General features: G+C 45.6%; 1 protein-coding gene across 5 annotated transcripts in view; it reads left to right on the top strand.

Moving 5' to 3' along the window:
• Window positions 1-18817, top strand: part of CSMD2 (CUB and Sushi multiple domains 2) — a 1291405-nt gene that overhangs the window by 968952 nt on the left and 303636 nt on the right. For all 5 annotated transcript variants that reach the window (XM_068268938.1, XM_068268934.1, XM_068268936.1 and 2 more), the window contains 2 exons: window positions 1080-1268; window positions 4185-4354. In XM_068268938.1, the coding sequence (XP_068125039.1) occupies window positions 1080-1268; window positions 4185-4354 (359 nt within the window). The remainder of the gene's footprint in view (window positions 1-1079; window positions 1269-4184; window positions 4355-18817) is intronic.

Raw genomic sequence — 18817 nt, 5'->3', positions numbered from 1 at the left:
ATAATAGAGAATAAATTTAACAAAAAGTCTGCATGACATTCTGTACAATATTTTTTGAAGGGAACCTTAGGTGAGAGAGATATGGTGGCTTGGCTGCCATATTTATTACCTTTTAAACAATACCAGTTGCCCAGTAGTCATGATGATTGCTTTAGCTGCAGTAATGTCTAAATCAGTGGCGTAGCTAAGAAGCTGTGGGCCCCAGTGCAAGTTTAGCATTGGGGCCCCCCAGGCACTCTATACATAACAATTGATACACCACATCAAAACCAATCAAGGACAACCACAGTGTCAGAGGTGCAAGAAGGGGATGGGAAACTGTGTGTTAATGATCACTACTATTCAAATCAACTATGGAAGTGAATATTATCAGCACAGGACCAGTAAGGAGCTAATACTGTGTTTGAGGGGTGGGTGCCTTGGGGCCCCTCTAGCCCAAGGGCCCCGATGGCTACCTCTGCACCCCCTATTGATACGCCACTGGTCTAAATCACACACCTGAAACAAGCATGCAGCTAATCCCGTCATACTTAAGTCAGAAATATCTTATCTGCATTCTTGTTCCGGGTCTATGGCCAAAAGCAGTGTTCTCAAACCTGTCCTCCTGACTCCCCAATGGTGCATGTTTTGCAGGCAACATCACTTATGCACAGGTGGGGTAATTAGCGTCTCAGCTAGGTGGCATGCATGTAGCTGATACACTAATAACCCCACCTGTACATAGGTGAGGTCGCCTGCAAAACATGCACCATTGGGGATGGGGAGTCATGAGAACAGGTTTGAGAAACACTGTCTAAAACTACCGTATTATAGGCAGAGGATCAGCAGGGCAGCCAGGAAATTTGCATTATTTAAAAGAAAATAACTGTCAGCCTTCATATTCCTTTTATATTAGGTGTGCTTTAAAAGACTGCTTGAATTCTTGAGTCAGTGGATTACCACAGTTGGTTGGTGAAAAAAATACAATACTAATTAAATAATACAAAATAGCACAACATTTTTTAGCTTCACCCTCAGAATAATGAACAGAAATGGATATTTATGCATGAATTAATTTCTGGATTTGATTTCTGTTGCAGAATATGATCTGGAGCCATGTGATGAGCCTGAGGTTCCAGCATACAGCATTAGAAAGGGTCTTCAGTTTGGGGTTGGTGACTCACTGACATTTACCTGTTTCCCTGGATACCGCTTGGAAGGAGCTTCTCGCATCACTTGCCTGGGAGGTAGACGGCGTGTGTGGAGTTCGCCTCTCCCAAGGTGTGTTGGTAGGTGGTCCTGTGCTTTCATTTTGTTTGTTTCCCCTCCCACATCAAGTTAGATTTCGTACACCAGACAAGAAAGCAATTTAGATACATAGATATAGATAAAATAACTAAAGGTATTTGGTAGCCTGTTCAATAAATATTACAAGGCAAAGTAATCATTTTTAGGGAAAGAGGAAATGGGGAAGAAGGAAGAAGGGTGGGATATACTGTATATGAAAAATATAATTATTAAAAAAATGATTATCATTATTTGAATTAAAAAGGCAGAAACTGTATGAGGGCTCAAACCCACTAGAAGCCTTTTCCAAGCGCTAGTGATTTGAAAAAGCTCTTGTTAATGCAATGCTATGGGGGACTTTTATAAAATCACATCACTCAAGTAGGATCACATCCATAGCAATATATTAGCAAGAGCTTTTGAAATCACAAAGCGCTCAGAAAAGCGCTCCTAGAGGGTTCCAGGCCTGGCTGTGTATATACTGTACGGATGTGTATGTTTGCGTGTGTGTGTTTTCAATGCTCGTCCAAATATTGCTCAAGGGCAAGGTCTTTCTGCCACTCTATAATGCATCAAGCAATAAAATCAACTCTTTGCACTCACTGCCAACAATCTTCTTGGGAGAATGAATAGAAGCTATATATATATATATATATATATATTTTATCACTTCTACATTTTGAGGAATCCGTTAGCAAAGTTTGACACCATCCTAAACATCTTAGCAGCCAATCAGTAAATGTACTTTTACATACATATATACACACCCAGATATAAATGATCCATCTTTTCTGGGACTTCTATTTGCCAAGAGGTGATTATCTGCAAAGGTCTACAGGGGAGTGGGAATGCTACCACCCAGCAGGCGACAGTTTGGGGGCCAGTTTCTGTACAGACGCATTGGGATGCATCTGTTGCTATGGAGAAGAGAGGAGAGACAACATGCAGCGCACAACAGAGCGGCTTCCCGCTGCCAGGTGGAGTTGGAGAGCAATGTGCGTGGGGGTTGTGCTTGGATATCAGGGATCACAAAATTTAGACAATGTCAGGGGGCTGCTGTACACATATATAGCCTCTAGATTTTTGCCAGAGGTGGTCTTTATTGGCCACTCTTGTTGAGTTTAATCTAGCATGTGTTCAAAGCATAAGGCTGTTTTTATTGCAATGCAATGAAAGGGTGCACATGGAAATCTCACTATTGCACATGGCATGAGTGGCTGCACATGAAATGGGAATTGCTGTGCAGAAGAGGGGGGGCTTCTACATAAAGGGAGACCTGCAGTACTTGGAAGAGGTGATCAGCTGCACTGAAATGACTGCACATGGAAGAAGCGGCTGCTGGTCTTTGAGGACTGCATGTAGGGTGGGTCAATACAAGAAAGTTGGCCGAAGAGGTCCAAAAGTATAAAGCTTGTCCTGCACAGCAGTGTGGGAAATGTATGAATTGGTGATTTTGTGTCACCTTTGTAAGTAGGGTCCAAAGTGCAATGTGGGATGTGTATAGAGCCAGCATTCAATGCAGAGTCTGAACAAGGTAATTTAAGAAAGCATGCAGTTGTTGATCTACAAAGGTCATGAGCATTGTTTGGAATACTCTTAATAGTTTCTGAAAGATGGGCAGCACAGTGGCATAGCGGTTAACGCTCTCACCTTGAAAGCGATCGGTCCCCGGTTCGAATCCCAGCCTTCTGCATTAAGTTTGCATGTTCTCCCTGTGTATGCGTGGGTTTCCTCCCACATCCCAAAAACATACAGATACGATAACTGGCTTCCCCCTAAATTGGTCTTAGACTATGATACATGCACTACACGATACATACATAGACATCTGACTATGGTAGGGATTAGATTGTGAGCTCCTCTGAGGAACAGTTAGTGACAAGACAATATGCTGTGTACAGCGCTGCGTAATATGTTGGCGCTATATAATTACTTAAATATATAATAAACCCCAGTCCGTCTTTGGCTGCACCATTGCTTTAAGTGAGTGACTTGGAAATAAAATCAGTCTCCATATTCCTCTCACTTCTGGTTTATTAAAACACTGATTGGTCTAGCTGATATTTCCTAATTTAGCTTTTAACAATTTTCTGTGAAGAAAGACCCTACTTTAATTACTCTTATTCTTCCTGAACATCTCCACCTAATGTTAACCTTTTTTCCCTTTGTCAGTCTAGGGTAATTATCTTCCCACTAAAGCTAATTAAACTCATTTTATTGTTCAGCTAAACTGCTAATTTTTGTTGCAACAATATTTCCTCTACACCCTTCTCCATAACGTTTTATACGCACAATCGCACACGCTTTTTTTTACGTCAAAAGACAGAGAGCTGAATGTTTCGTAGAAGATAATAGAAAATTCACACTCTCTAAATTGTGCAAAGGCTCTCACAGCACAGCTTAACATCTTCTCTTCATGCAGCAAGGCTGGAGTCAATCTAGGGTGGCTGAGTGGAGAAAGGTGTTAGATTGTAACAAGTTCACTGTACAATGTCACTGATTTTCTTTTTACGCCATTGCCTTTTTTACTCCTTTTTTTAAACAATGTGAAGTATATTTTAAACCTTATCCATCTTACTTTGAAATGTTGTGCATTAGCTAGTAACACTCAATCTACCAGTGTGAAAGGAACATGACATTCTATAGGCTAAACAGGGTTACTGTGAAGGACATGTCTGAGAAGTAGTTATAACAGCATGTTAGTAGGCAGGATCACAGGTGTGAAACAGATGGCAGCAGCAAACCAGTCACTTCATTCTCAAACTAGAATCAGGGTATACAGCAGCTGAGAGATTCTAATAGCAACATGGTATAATAGCGGGTTGGGTTGTAGTCGCAGGTTAAGGTTCCCCTCCCTGTATTTTTAGTTATAAGGCTTCTTGTAGACCTTAACTCCTTGTCCCCTTCTTATTTTTCAGCTGAGTGTGGAGCATCTGTGACAGGGACACAGGGTGTCCTGTTGTCCCCCAACTACCCAGCCAACTACAGCAACCACCATGAGTGCATTTACTCCATCAGAAGCCAGCCAGGAAAAGGGGTTCAGCTGAGGGCTCGGACATTTGACCTTGCACCTGGAGATCAACTTAAGGTAAAATATCATTACAACTAGAGAATATACATTCAATTCCAAGGTTGACTTTAATGGAAAAAAAAAATGTGGTGAGCTTTACATCAAAATCTCAGAATGCACCCCTTTTAAAGGGCAAAAATGTTATTTTAGATAATGAGGAAAGCCCTTTTTTATATTTTTGCTATGACAGACATTTTTTCTTTATTCATTTGCATTAAGCACTTAAGGACTACAGGCTTACACCCCCTGGTGACCAAGCTATTTGTACAATTAAGCACACTGCAGCTTTAGGGCTGGTTCAGACGGACGTTCAGAGGAGTTGCGTTTGTTGGCGTCGCGGCGGCGATGCGTTTGGGCTTTCAGCAGCGTTCGCGTTGCGTTCGGATGCGGTCGCGTTTTTTCTTCCCCTAGGGGGACATTACCTGTCGCGGTTAACCGCCCCCTGGAAGCTACATGTACCTTCCAGGGGCTCCTTGAACGCCAGGGAAAATCGGGACCCGACCGCCGAGTTCGTGTAAACGTGCGTAAAAGCTTGGTACAAACGCTCCCATTCACTTGAATGGGAGCGTTTAACGCTAAGCCCCGAACGCTGGCGGTAAACGCTCCGCAAGCGCCCGTCTGTACCAGCCCTTAACAGTGTATTTCTGGGCCATACAACTTAGCAGCCAAATAAATGTTCCCTCTGTTGGTGGCATCTGATTGATGCTGTATTTATTATTATTATTATTATTAATTAAATTTTTTATTGTGTTTTTTTTTAAATAAAGTGTGCTTTTTAAAAAAAATAAATTCCCCTTTTCACTCTCCCTCCCTCTGTGATCCAATGGTAGCGATCGTCTCTCATAGGCATCAGCCAATGAGAGTGATCACTTTATGAGCCGCTCCAGGGGACAGCCAAGTGACAGGGCTGTCCCCAGTACAGCGCTGTGGTAGATCGCAGCGCTGCACAATGTAAATAAGCTGCTTACTTATGATTCAGTCTGCCAGCAACAATCACGGCTGGCAGACTGTTTACAAGCGGAGCTCCGTCACTCAAGCAAGAATGCAAGATCCCCGCTAATCTGCAGCTACATGGCCTGACACCAATCGGCGTTTTTAGCGGTTTTGTAGCTAGTTTTAAAATAATTTACTTTATTTTTTATTTCAGATTTAATTTTTGGCTAGGGCAAAATAGGGTTAGTCACCATCTTGTCCCAGGGACCCCACAGAGCTTTGTAAGTTTAATAAGACATCTGGTGAGCCCAGAGACCAGAAGTAAAAACAGATGGAAATATATAAGAGAGTTTCCAACGCCTTAAAACACAAATTAAAACTATATTTATATAAGTTTACATTTAACAGTATTGTTTTCTACTTGCAACTATGATTGTTATTATCCTGAATCCTGACTTTATTATGTGTATTCTTTCATCTATTACCAGCTTTCGTACTCATCACCCTGTTTGCTTAGCTACAGTTTCCTCCCAGAGGTCAAAATTATTTACACTTATCACCATATAATGCATGCAAGCAAATAGTGGTAAATAGGCCGGAGACTCGCAAGGATTCTGTTAGAAACTAATGAGAGTAGTTTAGAATGTTCAGTACAAGATTCATCAGACTGAGACAATAATTACAATAAAAACAATAGATCCCATTTGTCTCAAACATAGTACACAAATTGCATAGACATATTTCAAGAATTAGATATTGGGATAAAATATAATTCAATCTATCAGTTAAATATAGGCACCAAAATAAGATTTCCAAGACATGCAAATGAGCATTGCCAATCCTTGCAAAGCTGCAATGTGAGATTAAATGTACATTATTATAATGGAAAATATGGTTGCTTGGTTAAAGGTTGTATAGTACAGTATAGTAGAGTATACTGTACTCTTCTCTCTCATATGACAGTTGTGTATTATATAACTCAATGGAAAGATATGTGTAATATAGAGGTTTCCATGGAGTTAAGAATTCATAGCTGCCCTCCAAATCAGCTCCATTAGTTAGCTCAAGAATGTCTCCTTAAAGAAAACCTGAACTTAAAATGAAAAGTCAAAATAAACATACACAAGTCATACTTACCCCCCATGTAGTTTACTCCTCAATCTCTTTCTCCTTTCCTGCTTCCTGTTTGCCCACTGTGATCAAGGAAATTCTCCGTCCTCCATTTTGGAAATGGCCATTACCCCATAACAGCTTCCTGGTCAGCACACTGTTAAACTGTAACATTGCCCACTTGAGCCATAGGGAAACATAGACATTACTTGGCACATCAGTTGTCCTCTCAGCTATAACTGACAGCAACTGATAAATAACTGACAGCAACTGATATATTTCAGTTCTGACAACATGTTGTCAGCAGGGATGCTCAGCAGAGCTCGAATATTCGAGTAGCTCGAATATTCGAGCTCTTTTTCAGCTATTCGAGCTCGAATACCGAGCTCGAATAGCTGCAGCTATTCGAATGGGCTATTCGAGTGAACTCGAATAGCCCACTCACTATTCGAGCTATTCGAGCAAACAGCGCTATTCGAGCTCGAATACCGAGCTCGAATAGCGTCATAGCCCAGATTGATGTCCTTAGAGCCAATCAGAGGGCTCCTAGGCCCTCTGACGGCAGCCAATCACAAAGGGGGACCCTGGCCAGCCCCTACCCTATAAATAGCGGCCGCCATGTTCGGTTTTTCCGTCCTTGCCTGAGACTTGTACAGAGAGAGATCTGCTCCTTTGTGCTTTGGCTTAGCAAGTGCTCTATAGTGGTCAATTACCTAGCGTTTTTGCTCACATACACCTGCTATATACACCTATATTGTTGTTAGCTAGATAGAGATTGTATTTTAGTTAGTAGCTTGTGTGTTACATAGAGACAGCTGCTGCTGCAGGCAAGCTTACACAGCTTTAGGCCTCAGGGCCTTGCCTGTGTGGGCAGCTGTCCTCCTGTCCTCTGTTAGTTTATTTCTCATCTATACCAGTCAGTGTTTCTGCTGTGTATTATACCCTGTCTTGTCCTTTACTTACTGAGTGATTATTTTATTTTGTAGTTATTATACTACTGTACTAGGGACACTCACTGTCACTGTTCATAGCTCCTGCGTGTGTGTGTGTGTGCACTGTCTGTAGTGTACACAGTACATAGTATTCCCTTGTACTGAATCATCTGATTATTACTACTGAATCTGATTATTGTATTTTCTAGTTGCTTGTACTTACTGTACTAGGGACACTCAGTCACTGTTCATAGGCTAGCTCCTGCGTGTGTGTGTGCGTGCACTGTCTGTAGTGTACACACACACTCTATTTCCTTCTACTGAATCTGATTACTACTGATTATTGTATTTCCTAGTTAGTGTACTAGGGGACACACTCACTGTTCACTGTTCACACTTACTGATTACTGAATTATTGTATTCTGTATTTGTACTGTACTAGTAATCACTTAGCGATCTAATCACTTAGTGATTAGTGTCACCTCACCCACTAACCCACTCCATTAAAGTACCCCACTTTTTCACCCGCCCTTTTAAAAAACTTTTTTGTTTACGCCCAAAACATCTAAGATGTCTGGAAGTGGCAGCCAGCGCGGTTTGGGCAAGGGGAAGGGCAGCAAGGGAATCAGGAGGAGAGGGAGCAGCATTGTGGCAAGCCACGGCCGCGCCACCATGCACAGTTCCGCAGCAGCTGCGTCAGTGGCTAACATTCCGCCTATAGCCACTGGCCGTGGACGCCTTGGGCTCACGCTGCAGAGACACAGCAGCAGCAGCAGCAGCGTGTAGTACCTGCTCCTATTTTCCTCCAGCCGGATCGGAAACGTCCCATTGAGGAAAAGGATGCAGCCACTGTGGTGCAACTGATGACGGAGGATGAGCAGCCCGCCATCAGCTCTGCATCCGAGGCCTCCACCCTCACCACCACCACCACCACCCCTGTTCGCAGCAGCCGCCCAGCAGGGCCTGGGGAGGAGGCCAGTTCACCGTCAGTTGGCGATCTGTCATTCAGCAGTCTTTTGACCCCAGGCATCATGAGTAAATTGTCTGCTGTTGTTGGCGATTTTGAGGAGGAGATGCTGATGGGCACTTTGGGGGAGGAGGGATTGGACAGCAAGACTGTGGCGACAGTCAAGCAGCCCATCCATGCATCAGGAGAGGAGTTTGGGGGGTCATCATCCCAGCAGAACATGTTTCAGGAGGGGGAGGATGATGATGATGATGATGACGGGGTGACAGACAAAGACTGGGTGCCGCCACCACCAGCACCTGGGGATGTCATCATCAGCAGCTCTGAGGAGGAGGAGGAGGATGCGCTTGTGGGCCTTGCAAGGAGGCGCATCATTGCAAGCATTGGCAGCAGTAGGCAGGTCCCACAGCCTGCTGGTGTCTCAGGCTCAGGAGCAGCAGCAGCAGCATCTGCCAGTACCACCACCAGCCGCACCCAAGCCCCCCCCCCCCCAACCACCACAGGGAGACAGGCAGCAGCGGCTCCAGGCCGTAGGGGGGTTTTCTTGTCACCAATCTGGCAATTTTTCACCATGCCCACAGTTTACAGCAAGTACGCCACTTGCAACCACTGTCAGCAGACGTTGAACAGAGGTGCAGACCCCTTAAAGTTCAGCACCAGCTCTCTGATCAACCATCTTGCTGCTAAACATTACCACCAGCATGAGGAGTTCCAGAGGCTGAAGGCATCTGGTGCTGGCAGTGGCACCACACCCATCACTGCACAGCCTTCAACAGCAGCAGCAGCAACAGCAGCCACCCGCCCTCCTGCTCCTCCAGCACCACCAGCAGGAGTGCGGAAACGCACTGCTCCTCCCCCCTCTGCAACACCTGCCGCCGACACTGAGGCCTGTTCTGACAGCCAGTCCTCAGTGGCCTCCTCTGCTGTCTCCGCTGATTCCCGTGCTAGCAAAAGGCAACGCCAGAGGCTTTTGAGCGAGTCCTTCCAGGGGGTGGTTAGGGCTCTGCCTCCCAGCAGCCGTCGCGTGCGGCAGCTGAACGGCTTGCTGGCACGGGCCATGTGCTCCCAACTCCTGCCGTACACGCTCGTGCAGGAGGGGAGCGACATGCGTGCGCTGCTTGCTTGTGCAGCCCCAGACTGGCAGCTCCCCAGCAGACACTTCTTCGCCCGCCAGGTCATGCCTGCACTGCACCGCTTTGTCATGGCCAATGTGGAGCGAGGGATGGAGCACGCGGTTGGTGAAAGGGTCCACGTCACCATGGACTCCTGGAGCAGCCGCTTCGGGACAGGCTGCTACCTGTCCTTCACTGTCCACTGGGTCAGCTTGGTGGAAGGGGGTGAGGATGGGAGATGCGGGCACAGCAGCAACACAGTGGGTGGTGCCACCCCGCAGGTTCAGGGGAACTGCAGCAGGTTCCTCCGATCCTCTGCCATCCTCCGGCACACCTGGCCAAACCCCCCGCCTCAGCAGCAGCGTGAAGCCACGCCACTGCCAAGCGCTGCTGCAGTTGGTCAGCCTTGGGAAGACCAAACTGACGGCAACCCATGTGTTGGCCAAACTCCAGGAGCAGGAGAGGATTTGGCTGACCCCGAGAGGCCTCAGAGTCGGAGAGGTGGTGGCTGACAATGGGGCCAATCTGGTTGCCGCAATCGACAGGGGAAACCTGACCCACATCCCCTGTCTTGCCCACGTGCTGAACCTGGTGGTGCATAAGTTCTTGCGCACCTACCAGGGGATGGGCGAACTGCTGGAAACGGCAAGGAATGTTGTGCGTCACTTCCGGCGCTCGGCTGCAGCCTCTGCGAGCCTGGAAGACGTGCAAAAGGAGCTGGAGCTGCCACGCCATCAGCTGATCCTTGACGTTCCAACTCGCTGGAACTCCTCCCTGGCGATGTTGGAGCGTCTGGTTGAACAGAAGCACGCTGTCAACCAGTACCTTGCCCTGGCCACTGTGTCCGCCGCTCAGAAAAGGGACAAGACCAGCAACATCCCGTCCATCGTCCCCGATGACGACTGGGGGCACATGCAGCAGGTGTGCTTAGTGCTGGCTCCCTTTCTGCAGGCCACCAACATGGTGAGCAGGGACCATGCTATGGTGTGCGAGTGGGTGCCCCTGGTTTGTCTGCTGAACAGGGCCCTCGATGCTTTGCTGGAACAGGGAGCGGCAGCCTTGGCCCAGCAGGAGCGGCATGCAGCTGCACAGTCCACCTCTGAGGGGGAGGAGGAGGAGGACTTGGTGGAGGTCCCTGACCTTGCTGCTGATGAGGGGGATCAGCACAGTGCAGCTGAGTTGGTGCGGGGTGGAGAGAGGATGAGGCGGCAGAGGAGGAGGATGAGGACAGCACTGCCGTCGATGTGCCAGCACACGTGGCCCGCCTCTTCCCAATGGCAGCGCACATGCTGACGTGCCTGTGCAAGGACCCCAGGGTGATCCAGATGAAGCAGAGGGAGGACATCTGGATCAGCATGATGTTGGACCCGCGCCTCAAGGGGAAGTTGAGCCAGTTCCTGCCTCCTGCAGGAGGAGACCCAGCGCAACAAATATGGAGCTTGCAGCAGGCCCTTGTTGAGCGCTTGGAGGAAGCCTTCCCCCAGCCTTCCACCCCCCACTGTCCAGCCAGCACAGAGGCAGCAGCAGGTGCCTGCATCCAGCAGCAAGCGCCCCACAGACCTGCTGTCTCTCAGCAACGAGCTCTACAGGACTGTAGAGGCTCCAGCAGTGACTAGAGAGGAGGTGCATGCAGCAGCATCCTCCTCCGGTCACAGCCAGCGCCTGACCCGCATGGTGGCTGACTACATGGGGTCCTACAGCGGGCTTGACAGCGATGCCCCTGTTGATCCCATGGAGTATTGGGTCAAGCACCTGGAGATCTGGAGCGAGCTGGCGCAGTACGCCCTGGAAGTGCTGTCCTGTCCCCCTTCCAGCGTGCTGTCCGAGCGCTGCTTCAGTGCAGCTGGTCGCGTGGTCACCGAGAAACGCTCACGTCTGTCTCACAAGTCTGTGGACAGACTGACGTTTCTCAAGATGAACCAGGCGTGGGTGGAAGGCGAGTTCCTGGCCCCTGTTGTCGACAAGAGGGGGACATGAACTGGCTGCCGGAATCATCGTTAATATGCCTTACCACCATTTACCACCTCCTGGCTCCTGCTAACTACTAAGCCTGCCTGGTTCAGTTTGATTATTACGTCGCCTGTAGCCACACATTTTACACCTACAGTGGGCTGCTGTGTACTGCCCTTCTGCTGTCTGTGTTTCCCACTGCCAGGGTACACAGATTTACCTTCTGCTGCCACTCTGCCACCAGCTATTATGTCCAACAATAGCTATATCTGTGTAATTTGCTGTAAAAAAAAAAAAAAAAAAAAACATTAAAAAAAAAAAGGTTTAATTTTTCTGAGGTGTCCGGGTTGAAAACGGTGTTGTCCCAGTTGTGTATTGGACATGATGTGGGCTTCGCGACCGCTGTCTGGAACCTCATGCTGTGTATTTACGGCCTGGTATCACTGCTAGGTACCAGGGCTATTATGTCACGCTGCCTACCTACCTGCTGCCACACTCACACTACTCCTCCATTCCTCCTGCTGCTGCTGCTGTCTGTCTGCTGTGTTTCCCACTGCCAGGGTACACAGATTTACCTTCTGCTGCTGCCACTCTGCCACCAGCTATTACGTCCAACAATAGCTATATGTGTAATTTGCTGTAAAAAAAATAAATAAATAAACCATTAAAAAAAAAAGTTTAATTTTTCTGAGGTGCCCGGGTTGAAAACTGTGTTGTCCCAGTTGTGTATTGGACACGATGTGGGCTGCACGACCGCTGTCTAGGACCTCCTGTTGTGTTTATTTACAGCCCTGGTATTACCGCTAGGTACCAGGGCTATTCTGTCACGCTGCCTACCTACCTGCTGCCACACTCACACTACTTCTCCATTCCTCCTGCTGCTGCTGCTGTCTGTCTGCTGTGTTTCCCACTGCCAGGGTACACAGATTTACCTTCTGCTGCTGCCACTCTGCCACCAGCTATTACGTCCAACAATAGCTATATGTGTAATTTGCTGTAAAAAAAAATAAATAAATAAACCATTAAAAAAAAAAGTTTAATTTTTCTGAGGTGCCCGGGTTAAAAACTGTGTTGTCCCAGTTGTGTATTGGACACGATGTGGGCTGCACGACCGCTGTCTGGGACCTCCTGTTGTGTTTATTTACAGCCCTGGTATGACCGCTAGGTACCAGGGCTATTATGTCACGCTGCCTACCTACCTGCTGCCACACTCACACTACTCCTCCATTCCTCCTGCTGCTGCTGCTGTCTGTCTGCTGTGTTTCCCACTGCCAGGGTACACAGATTTACCTTCTGCTGCTGCCACTCTGCCACCAGCTATTACGCCCAACAATAGCTATATGTGTAATTTGCTGTAAAAAAAAATAAAAATAAACCATTAAAAAAAAAAAAGGTTTAATTTTTCTGAGGTGCCCGGGTTGAAAACTGTGTTGTCCCAGTTGTGTATTGGACATGATGTGGGCTTCGCGACCGCTGTCTGGAACCTCATGCTGTGTATTTACGGCCTGGTATCACCGCTAGGTACCAGGGCTATTATGTCACGCTGCCTACCTACCTGCTGCCACACTCACACTACTCCTCCATTCCTCCTGCTGCTGCTGCTGTCTGTCTGCTGTGTTTCCCACTGCCAGGGTACACAGATTTACCTTCTGCTGCTGCCACTCTGCCACCAGCTATTACGTCCAACAATAGCTATATGTGTAATTTGCTGTAAAAAAAATAAATAAATAAACCATTAAAAAAAAAAGTTTAATTTTTCTGAGGTGCCCGGGTTGAAAACTGTGTTGTCCCAGTTGTGTATTGGACACGATGTGGGCTGCACGACCGCTGTCTGGGACCTCCTGTTGTGTTTATTTACAGCCCTGGTATTACCGCTAGGTACCAGGGCTATTCTGTCACGCTGCCTACCTACCTGCTGCCACACTCACACTACTCCTCCATTCCTCCTGCTGCTGCTGCTGTCTGTCTGCTGTGTTTCCCACTGCCAGGGTACACAGATTTACCTTCTGCTGCTGCCACTCTGCCACCAGCTATTACGTCCAACAATAGCTATATGTGTAATTTGCTGTAAAAAAAATAAATAAATAAACCATTAAAAAAAAAAGTTTAATTTTTCTGAGGTGCCCGGGTTAAAAACTGTGTTGTCCCAGTTGTGTATTGGACACGATGTGGGCTGCACGACCGCTGTCTGGGACCTCCTGTTGTGTTTATTTACAGCCCTGGTATGACCGCTAGGTACCAGGGCTATTATGTCACGCTGCCTACCTACCTGCTGCCACACTCACACTACTCCTCCATTCCTCCTGCTGCTGCTGCTGTCTGTCTGCTGTGTTTCCCACTGCCAGGGTACACAGATTTACCTTCTGCTGCTGCCACTCTGCCACCAGCTATTACGCCCAACAATAGCTATATGTGTAATTTGCTGTAAAAAAAAATAAAAATAAACCATTAAAAAAAAAAAAGGTTTAATTTTTCTGAGGTGCCCGGGTTGAAAACTGTGTTGTCCCAGTTGTGTATTGGACATGATGTGGGCTTCGCGACCGCTGTCTGGAACCTCATGCTGTGTATTTACGGCCTGGTATCACCGCTAGGTACCAGGGCTATTATGTCACGCTGCCTACCTACCTGCTGCCACACTCACACTACTCCTCCATTCCTCCTGCTGCTGCTGCTGTCTGTCTGCTGTGTTTCCCACTGCCAGGGTACACAGATTTACCTTCTGCTGCTGCCACTCTGCCACCAGCTATTACGTCCAACAATAGCTATATGTGTAATTTGCTGTAAAAAAAATAAATAAATAAACCATTAAAAAAAAAAGTTTAATTTTTCTGAGGTGCCCGGGTTGAAAACTGTGTTGTCCCAGTTGTGTATTGGACACGATGTGGGCTGCACGACCGCTGTCTGGGACCTCCTGTTGTGTTTATTTACAGCCCTGGTATTACCGCTAGGTACCAGGGCTATTCTGTCACGCTGCCTACCTACCTGCTGCCACACTCACACTACTCCTCCATTCCTCCTGCTGCTGCTGCTGTCTGTCTGCTGTGTTTCCCACTGCCAGGGTACACAGATTTACCTTCTGCTGCTGCCACTCTGCCACCAGCTATTACGTCCAACAATAGCTATATGTGTAATTTGCTGTAAAAAAAATAAATAAATAAACCATTAAAAAAAAAAGTTTAATTTTTCTGAGGTGCCCGGGTTAAAAACTGTGTTGTCCCAGTTGTGTATTGGACACGATGTGGGCTGCACGACCGCTGTCTGGGACCTCCTGTTGTGTTTATTTACAGCCCTGGTATGACCGCTAGGTACCAGGGCTATTATGTCACGCTGCCTACCTACCTGCTGCCACACTCACACTACTCCTCCATTCCTCCTGCTGCTGCTGCTGTCTGTCTGCTGTGTTTCCCACTGCCAGGGTACACAGATTTACCTTCTGCTGCTGCCACTCTGCCACCAGCTATTACGCCCAACAATAGCTATATGTGTAATTTGCTGTAAAAAAAAATAAAAATAAACCATTAAAAAAAAAAAAGGTTTAATTTTTCTGAGGTGCCCGGGTTGAAAACTGTGTTGTCCCAGTTGTGTACTGGACATGATGTGGGCTGCACGACCGCTGTCTGGGACCTCCTGTTGTGTTTATTTACAGCCCTGGCATCACCGCTAGGTACCAGGGCTATTATGTCACGCTGCCTACCTACCTGCTGCCACACTCACACTACTCCTCCATTCCTCCTGCTGCTGCTGCTGTCTGTCTGCTGTGTTTCCCACTGCCAGGGTACACAGATTTACCTTCTGCTGCTGCCACTCTGCCACCAGCTATTACGTCCAACAATAGCTATATGTGTAATTTGCTGTAAAAATAAATAAATAAATAAACCATTAAAAAAAAAAGTTTAATTTTTCTGAGGTGCCCGGGTTGAAAACTGTGTTGTCCTAGTTGTGTATTGGACACGATGTGGGCTGCACGACCGCTGTCTGGGACCTCCTGTTGTGTTTATTTACAGCCCTGGTATTACCGCTAGGTACCAGGGCTATTCTGTCATGCTGCCTACCTACCTGCTGCCACACTCACACTACTCCTCCATTCCTCCTGCTGCTGCTGCTGTCTGGCTGCTGTGTTTCCCACTGCCAGGGTACACAGATTTACCTTCTGCTGCTGCCACTCTGCCACCAGCTATTACGTCCAACAATAGCTATATGTGTAATTTGCTGTAAAAAAAATAAATAAATAAACCATTAAAAAAAAAAGTTTAATTTTTCTGAGGTGCCCGGGTTAAAAACTGTGTTGTCCCAGTTGTGTATTGGACACGATGTGGGCTGCACGACCGCTGTCTGGGACCTCCTGTTGTGTTTATTTACAGCCCTGGTATGACCGCTAGGTACCAGGGCTATTATGTCACGCTGCCTACCTACCTGCTGCCACACTCACACTACTCCTCCATTCCTCCTGCTGCTGCTGCTGTCTGTCTGCTGTGTTTCCCACTGCCAGGGTACACAGATTTACCTTCTGCTGCTGCCACTCTGCCACCAGCTATTACGCCCAACAATAGCTATATGTGCAATTTGCTGTAAAAAAAAATAAAAATAAACCATTAAAAAAAAAAAAGGTTTAATTTTTCTGAGGTGCCCGGGTTGAAAACTGTGTTGTCCCAGTTGTGTACTGGACATGATGTGGGCTGCACGACCGCTGTCTGGGACCTCCTGTTGTGTTTATTTACAGCCCTGGCATCACCGCTAGGTACCAGGGCTATTATGTCATGCTGCCTACCTACCTGCTGCCACACTCACACTACTCCTCCATTCCTCCTGCTGCTGCTGCTGTCTGTCTGCTGTGTTTCCCACTGCCAGGGTACACAGATTTACCTTCTGCTGCTGCCACTCTGCCACCAGCTATTACGGCCAACAATAGCTATATGTGTAATTGGCTGTAAAAAAAATAAAATAAACCATTAAAAAAAAAAAAAAAAGGTTTAATTTTTCTGAGGTGTCCGGGTTGAAAACTGTGTTGTCCCAGTTGTGTATTGGACACGATGTGGGCTTCACGACCGCTGTCTGGAACCTCATGCTGTGTATTTACGGCCTGGTACCACCGCTAGGTACCACAGCCTATTATGTCTCGCTGCCTGCCTCATTGACTGCCTGCTGCCACACAATCATCCTCCTCCTGCTGCTGCTGCTGAATTTACCTCCTGCTGTCTGTGTGTTTCCACTGCCAGGGAGCACATACAATGGCGCTTCCACCATGCGCCACCAGCTATTTTTTACGCTCAAAAATAGCTGCATTTCTTTAAAAAAAAAAATTGAAGAGAAATAAGTGAAGAAGAAGAAGACGATATAGAAGAAGAAGAAGATATAGAAAAAGAAGAAGAAGAAGGAGAAGAAGATATAGAAAAAGAAGAAGAAGAAGAAGAAATAGAAAAATAGTAATAAGCAGAAGATATAGAAAAAGAAGAAGAAGAAATAGAAAAATAATAATAAGAAGAAGATATAGAAAAAGAAGAAGAAGAAATAGAAAAATAATAATAAGAAGAAGATATAGAAAAAGAAGATATAGAAGAAGAAGGTGAAGAAGAAGAAGGTGAAGAAGAAGAAGAAGAAGAAGATATAGAAGAAGAAGAAGAAGATATAGAAGAAGATATAGAAGAAGAAGAAGAAGATATAGAAGAAGATATAGAAGAAGAAGATATATAATAAGAAAAAGAAGATATAGAAGATACAGAAGAAGAAGAAGAAGTATATACACTACTGAACAGAATTTTGGACACAACTTCTCTTTCCACCTTTTGTTTTTTTTAAAGGAACATCCCCACATAATCACTTGCTGTTGTTACTTGGAAAAAAAGATGTTTCTTGCATCATTCACCCCCAAAACAAGTGTTGGAAGCTATTTAAGGCCAATTAGAATAGTCAGCTCGAATAATGAGCTCGAATACCGACTCGAATAGTGAGCTCGAATTTCGAGGTCGAATCGAATAGTAAAAAATATTCGACTCGAATATTCGACCGAACTCGAATAATTCACTATTCGAATTCGACCGAACTCGAATAATAAAAAGCGGTATCCGAGCATCACTGGTTGTCAGAACTGGAAGGGATCATTGTCAGAAGAAAATGGTGCGCTTCTGAGAGGAACTGATGACAAGGTAACTATGTAATGTTCATTTGAAGTTACCTCATGTGTTTATTTTAAATAATTTTACTCAGTACAGGTTCCCTTTAAGGCTCAAACATACTTGCATCTTAAAGCGGTATAAAACCCTGACATAATACTTAATAAAAACATGTTTTCCTACTTTTTATATGCCATACGGTTATCATATTTGCTTTTGTGCATAAGTATTATTATTCATTTAGAAATTATACGTTCTGCATTTTATTTATAACTGCTTCATTCATGTTCTAACAAGCAGAAATGCTTTCCAATTTGTCTGACTTTGTTCAGGGGACCCAGCAGTGTAGGAGAAGTGTTTATTTACATTCCTCACTGGAAACAATTAAACACAAGATAACATTATCTACAACTTCGGATGCGTCCAGATTTCTCTGCATTGAACTTTAAAGTCCTGTGTGTAACCCTTTGAATGCTGTTCTAGTAAAAAAAAATGCTGGTTGCATATAATATGCTGTAAATAAGCTATTAGAGCAAAGAAGAAATGCCGGGTTTCATTCCGCTTTAAAGAACAACTATCGATAAATACAACTTTTTTAAATACTTTATATTAAGGTACGCATTACCACCAATGCTAGGGGCACTTTATTTCTTCACATAGTTTCACATGCCTCTCTCTCTCTCTCTCTGCTTTACAATCATCCTTCACTCCTCACACCGCTCTCAAGGGCTTTCCCCATTATCAGTGTGCACAAGGGTGTTGCTATCAGCTTCGCATTGAATGCCCCAATAATCACTATATACTCGAGTATAAGCCGACTGTTTGGGACAAAAAATGTTGCTCCTGTAGCTAGCTTTAGAATAGGTTGTTAAAGGAGAACTCAAGTTTAAATCAGTTTAGAGACGAGCAGGGAATTACATTATTTGCATTAGAGCTGCAAGGACAAAAGAGGTTATTTTGAAACACAAAAAATGCCTGAGTGAAGCAGCTTATCAGCACTGTCACAACAGGAGATGTAATAAAAGTCCATTAGTCTCACGCCATGGTACACACTGCTTTTCAATAAAACAAATGCTATTTTCTTCACGCTTTCAAAGCTTATTATAAGCACAAGAAATACGCAATAAGCAAAGGTTAATTGCAATAACTGATATAACCAGTGGGACACTTCAATTTAACACATTTGAAGTTCTTCTTTAATGTACTGCTTTCATCTCCGTCACCTTTTCTTTTTTATTCTTTTTTTACCAGTCTTTTGGAATGGGACGCAGAAAAGATAAGAAATTATTCGCGTCTTCAGAGCCTGTGATTTCTTCTTTCTATCTTAATACTTGTTACGTGAAAAGAACAGATCAATCATCTTTTCT

This window comes from Hyperolius riggenbachi, chromosome 2 (genome assembly GCF_040937935.1).
Source record: "Hyperolius riggenbachi isolate aHypRig1 chromosome 2, aHypRig1.pri, whole genome shotgun sequence".
Taxonomy (NCBI): domain Eukaryota; kingdom Metazoa; phylum Chordata; class Amphibia; order Anura; family Hyperoliidae; genus Hyperolius; species Hyperolius riggenbachi.
Note: the sequence above shows the minus strand (reverse complement) of the source record. Positions and strands in the feature narration are given on the sequence as shown.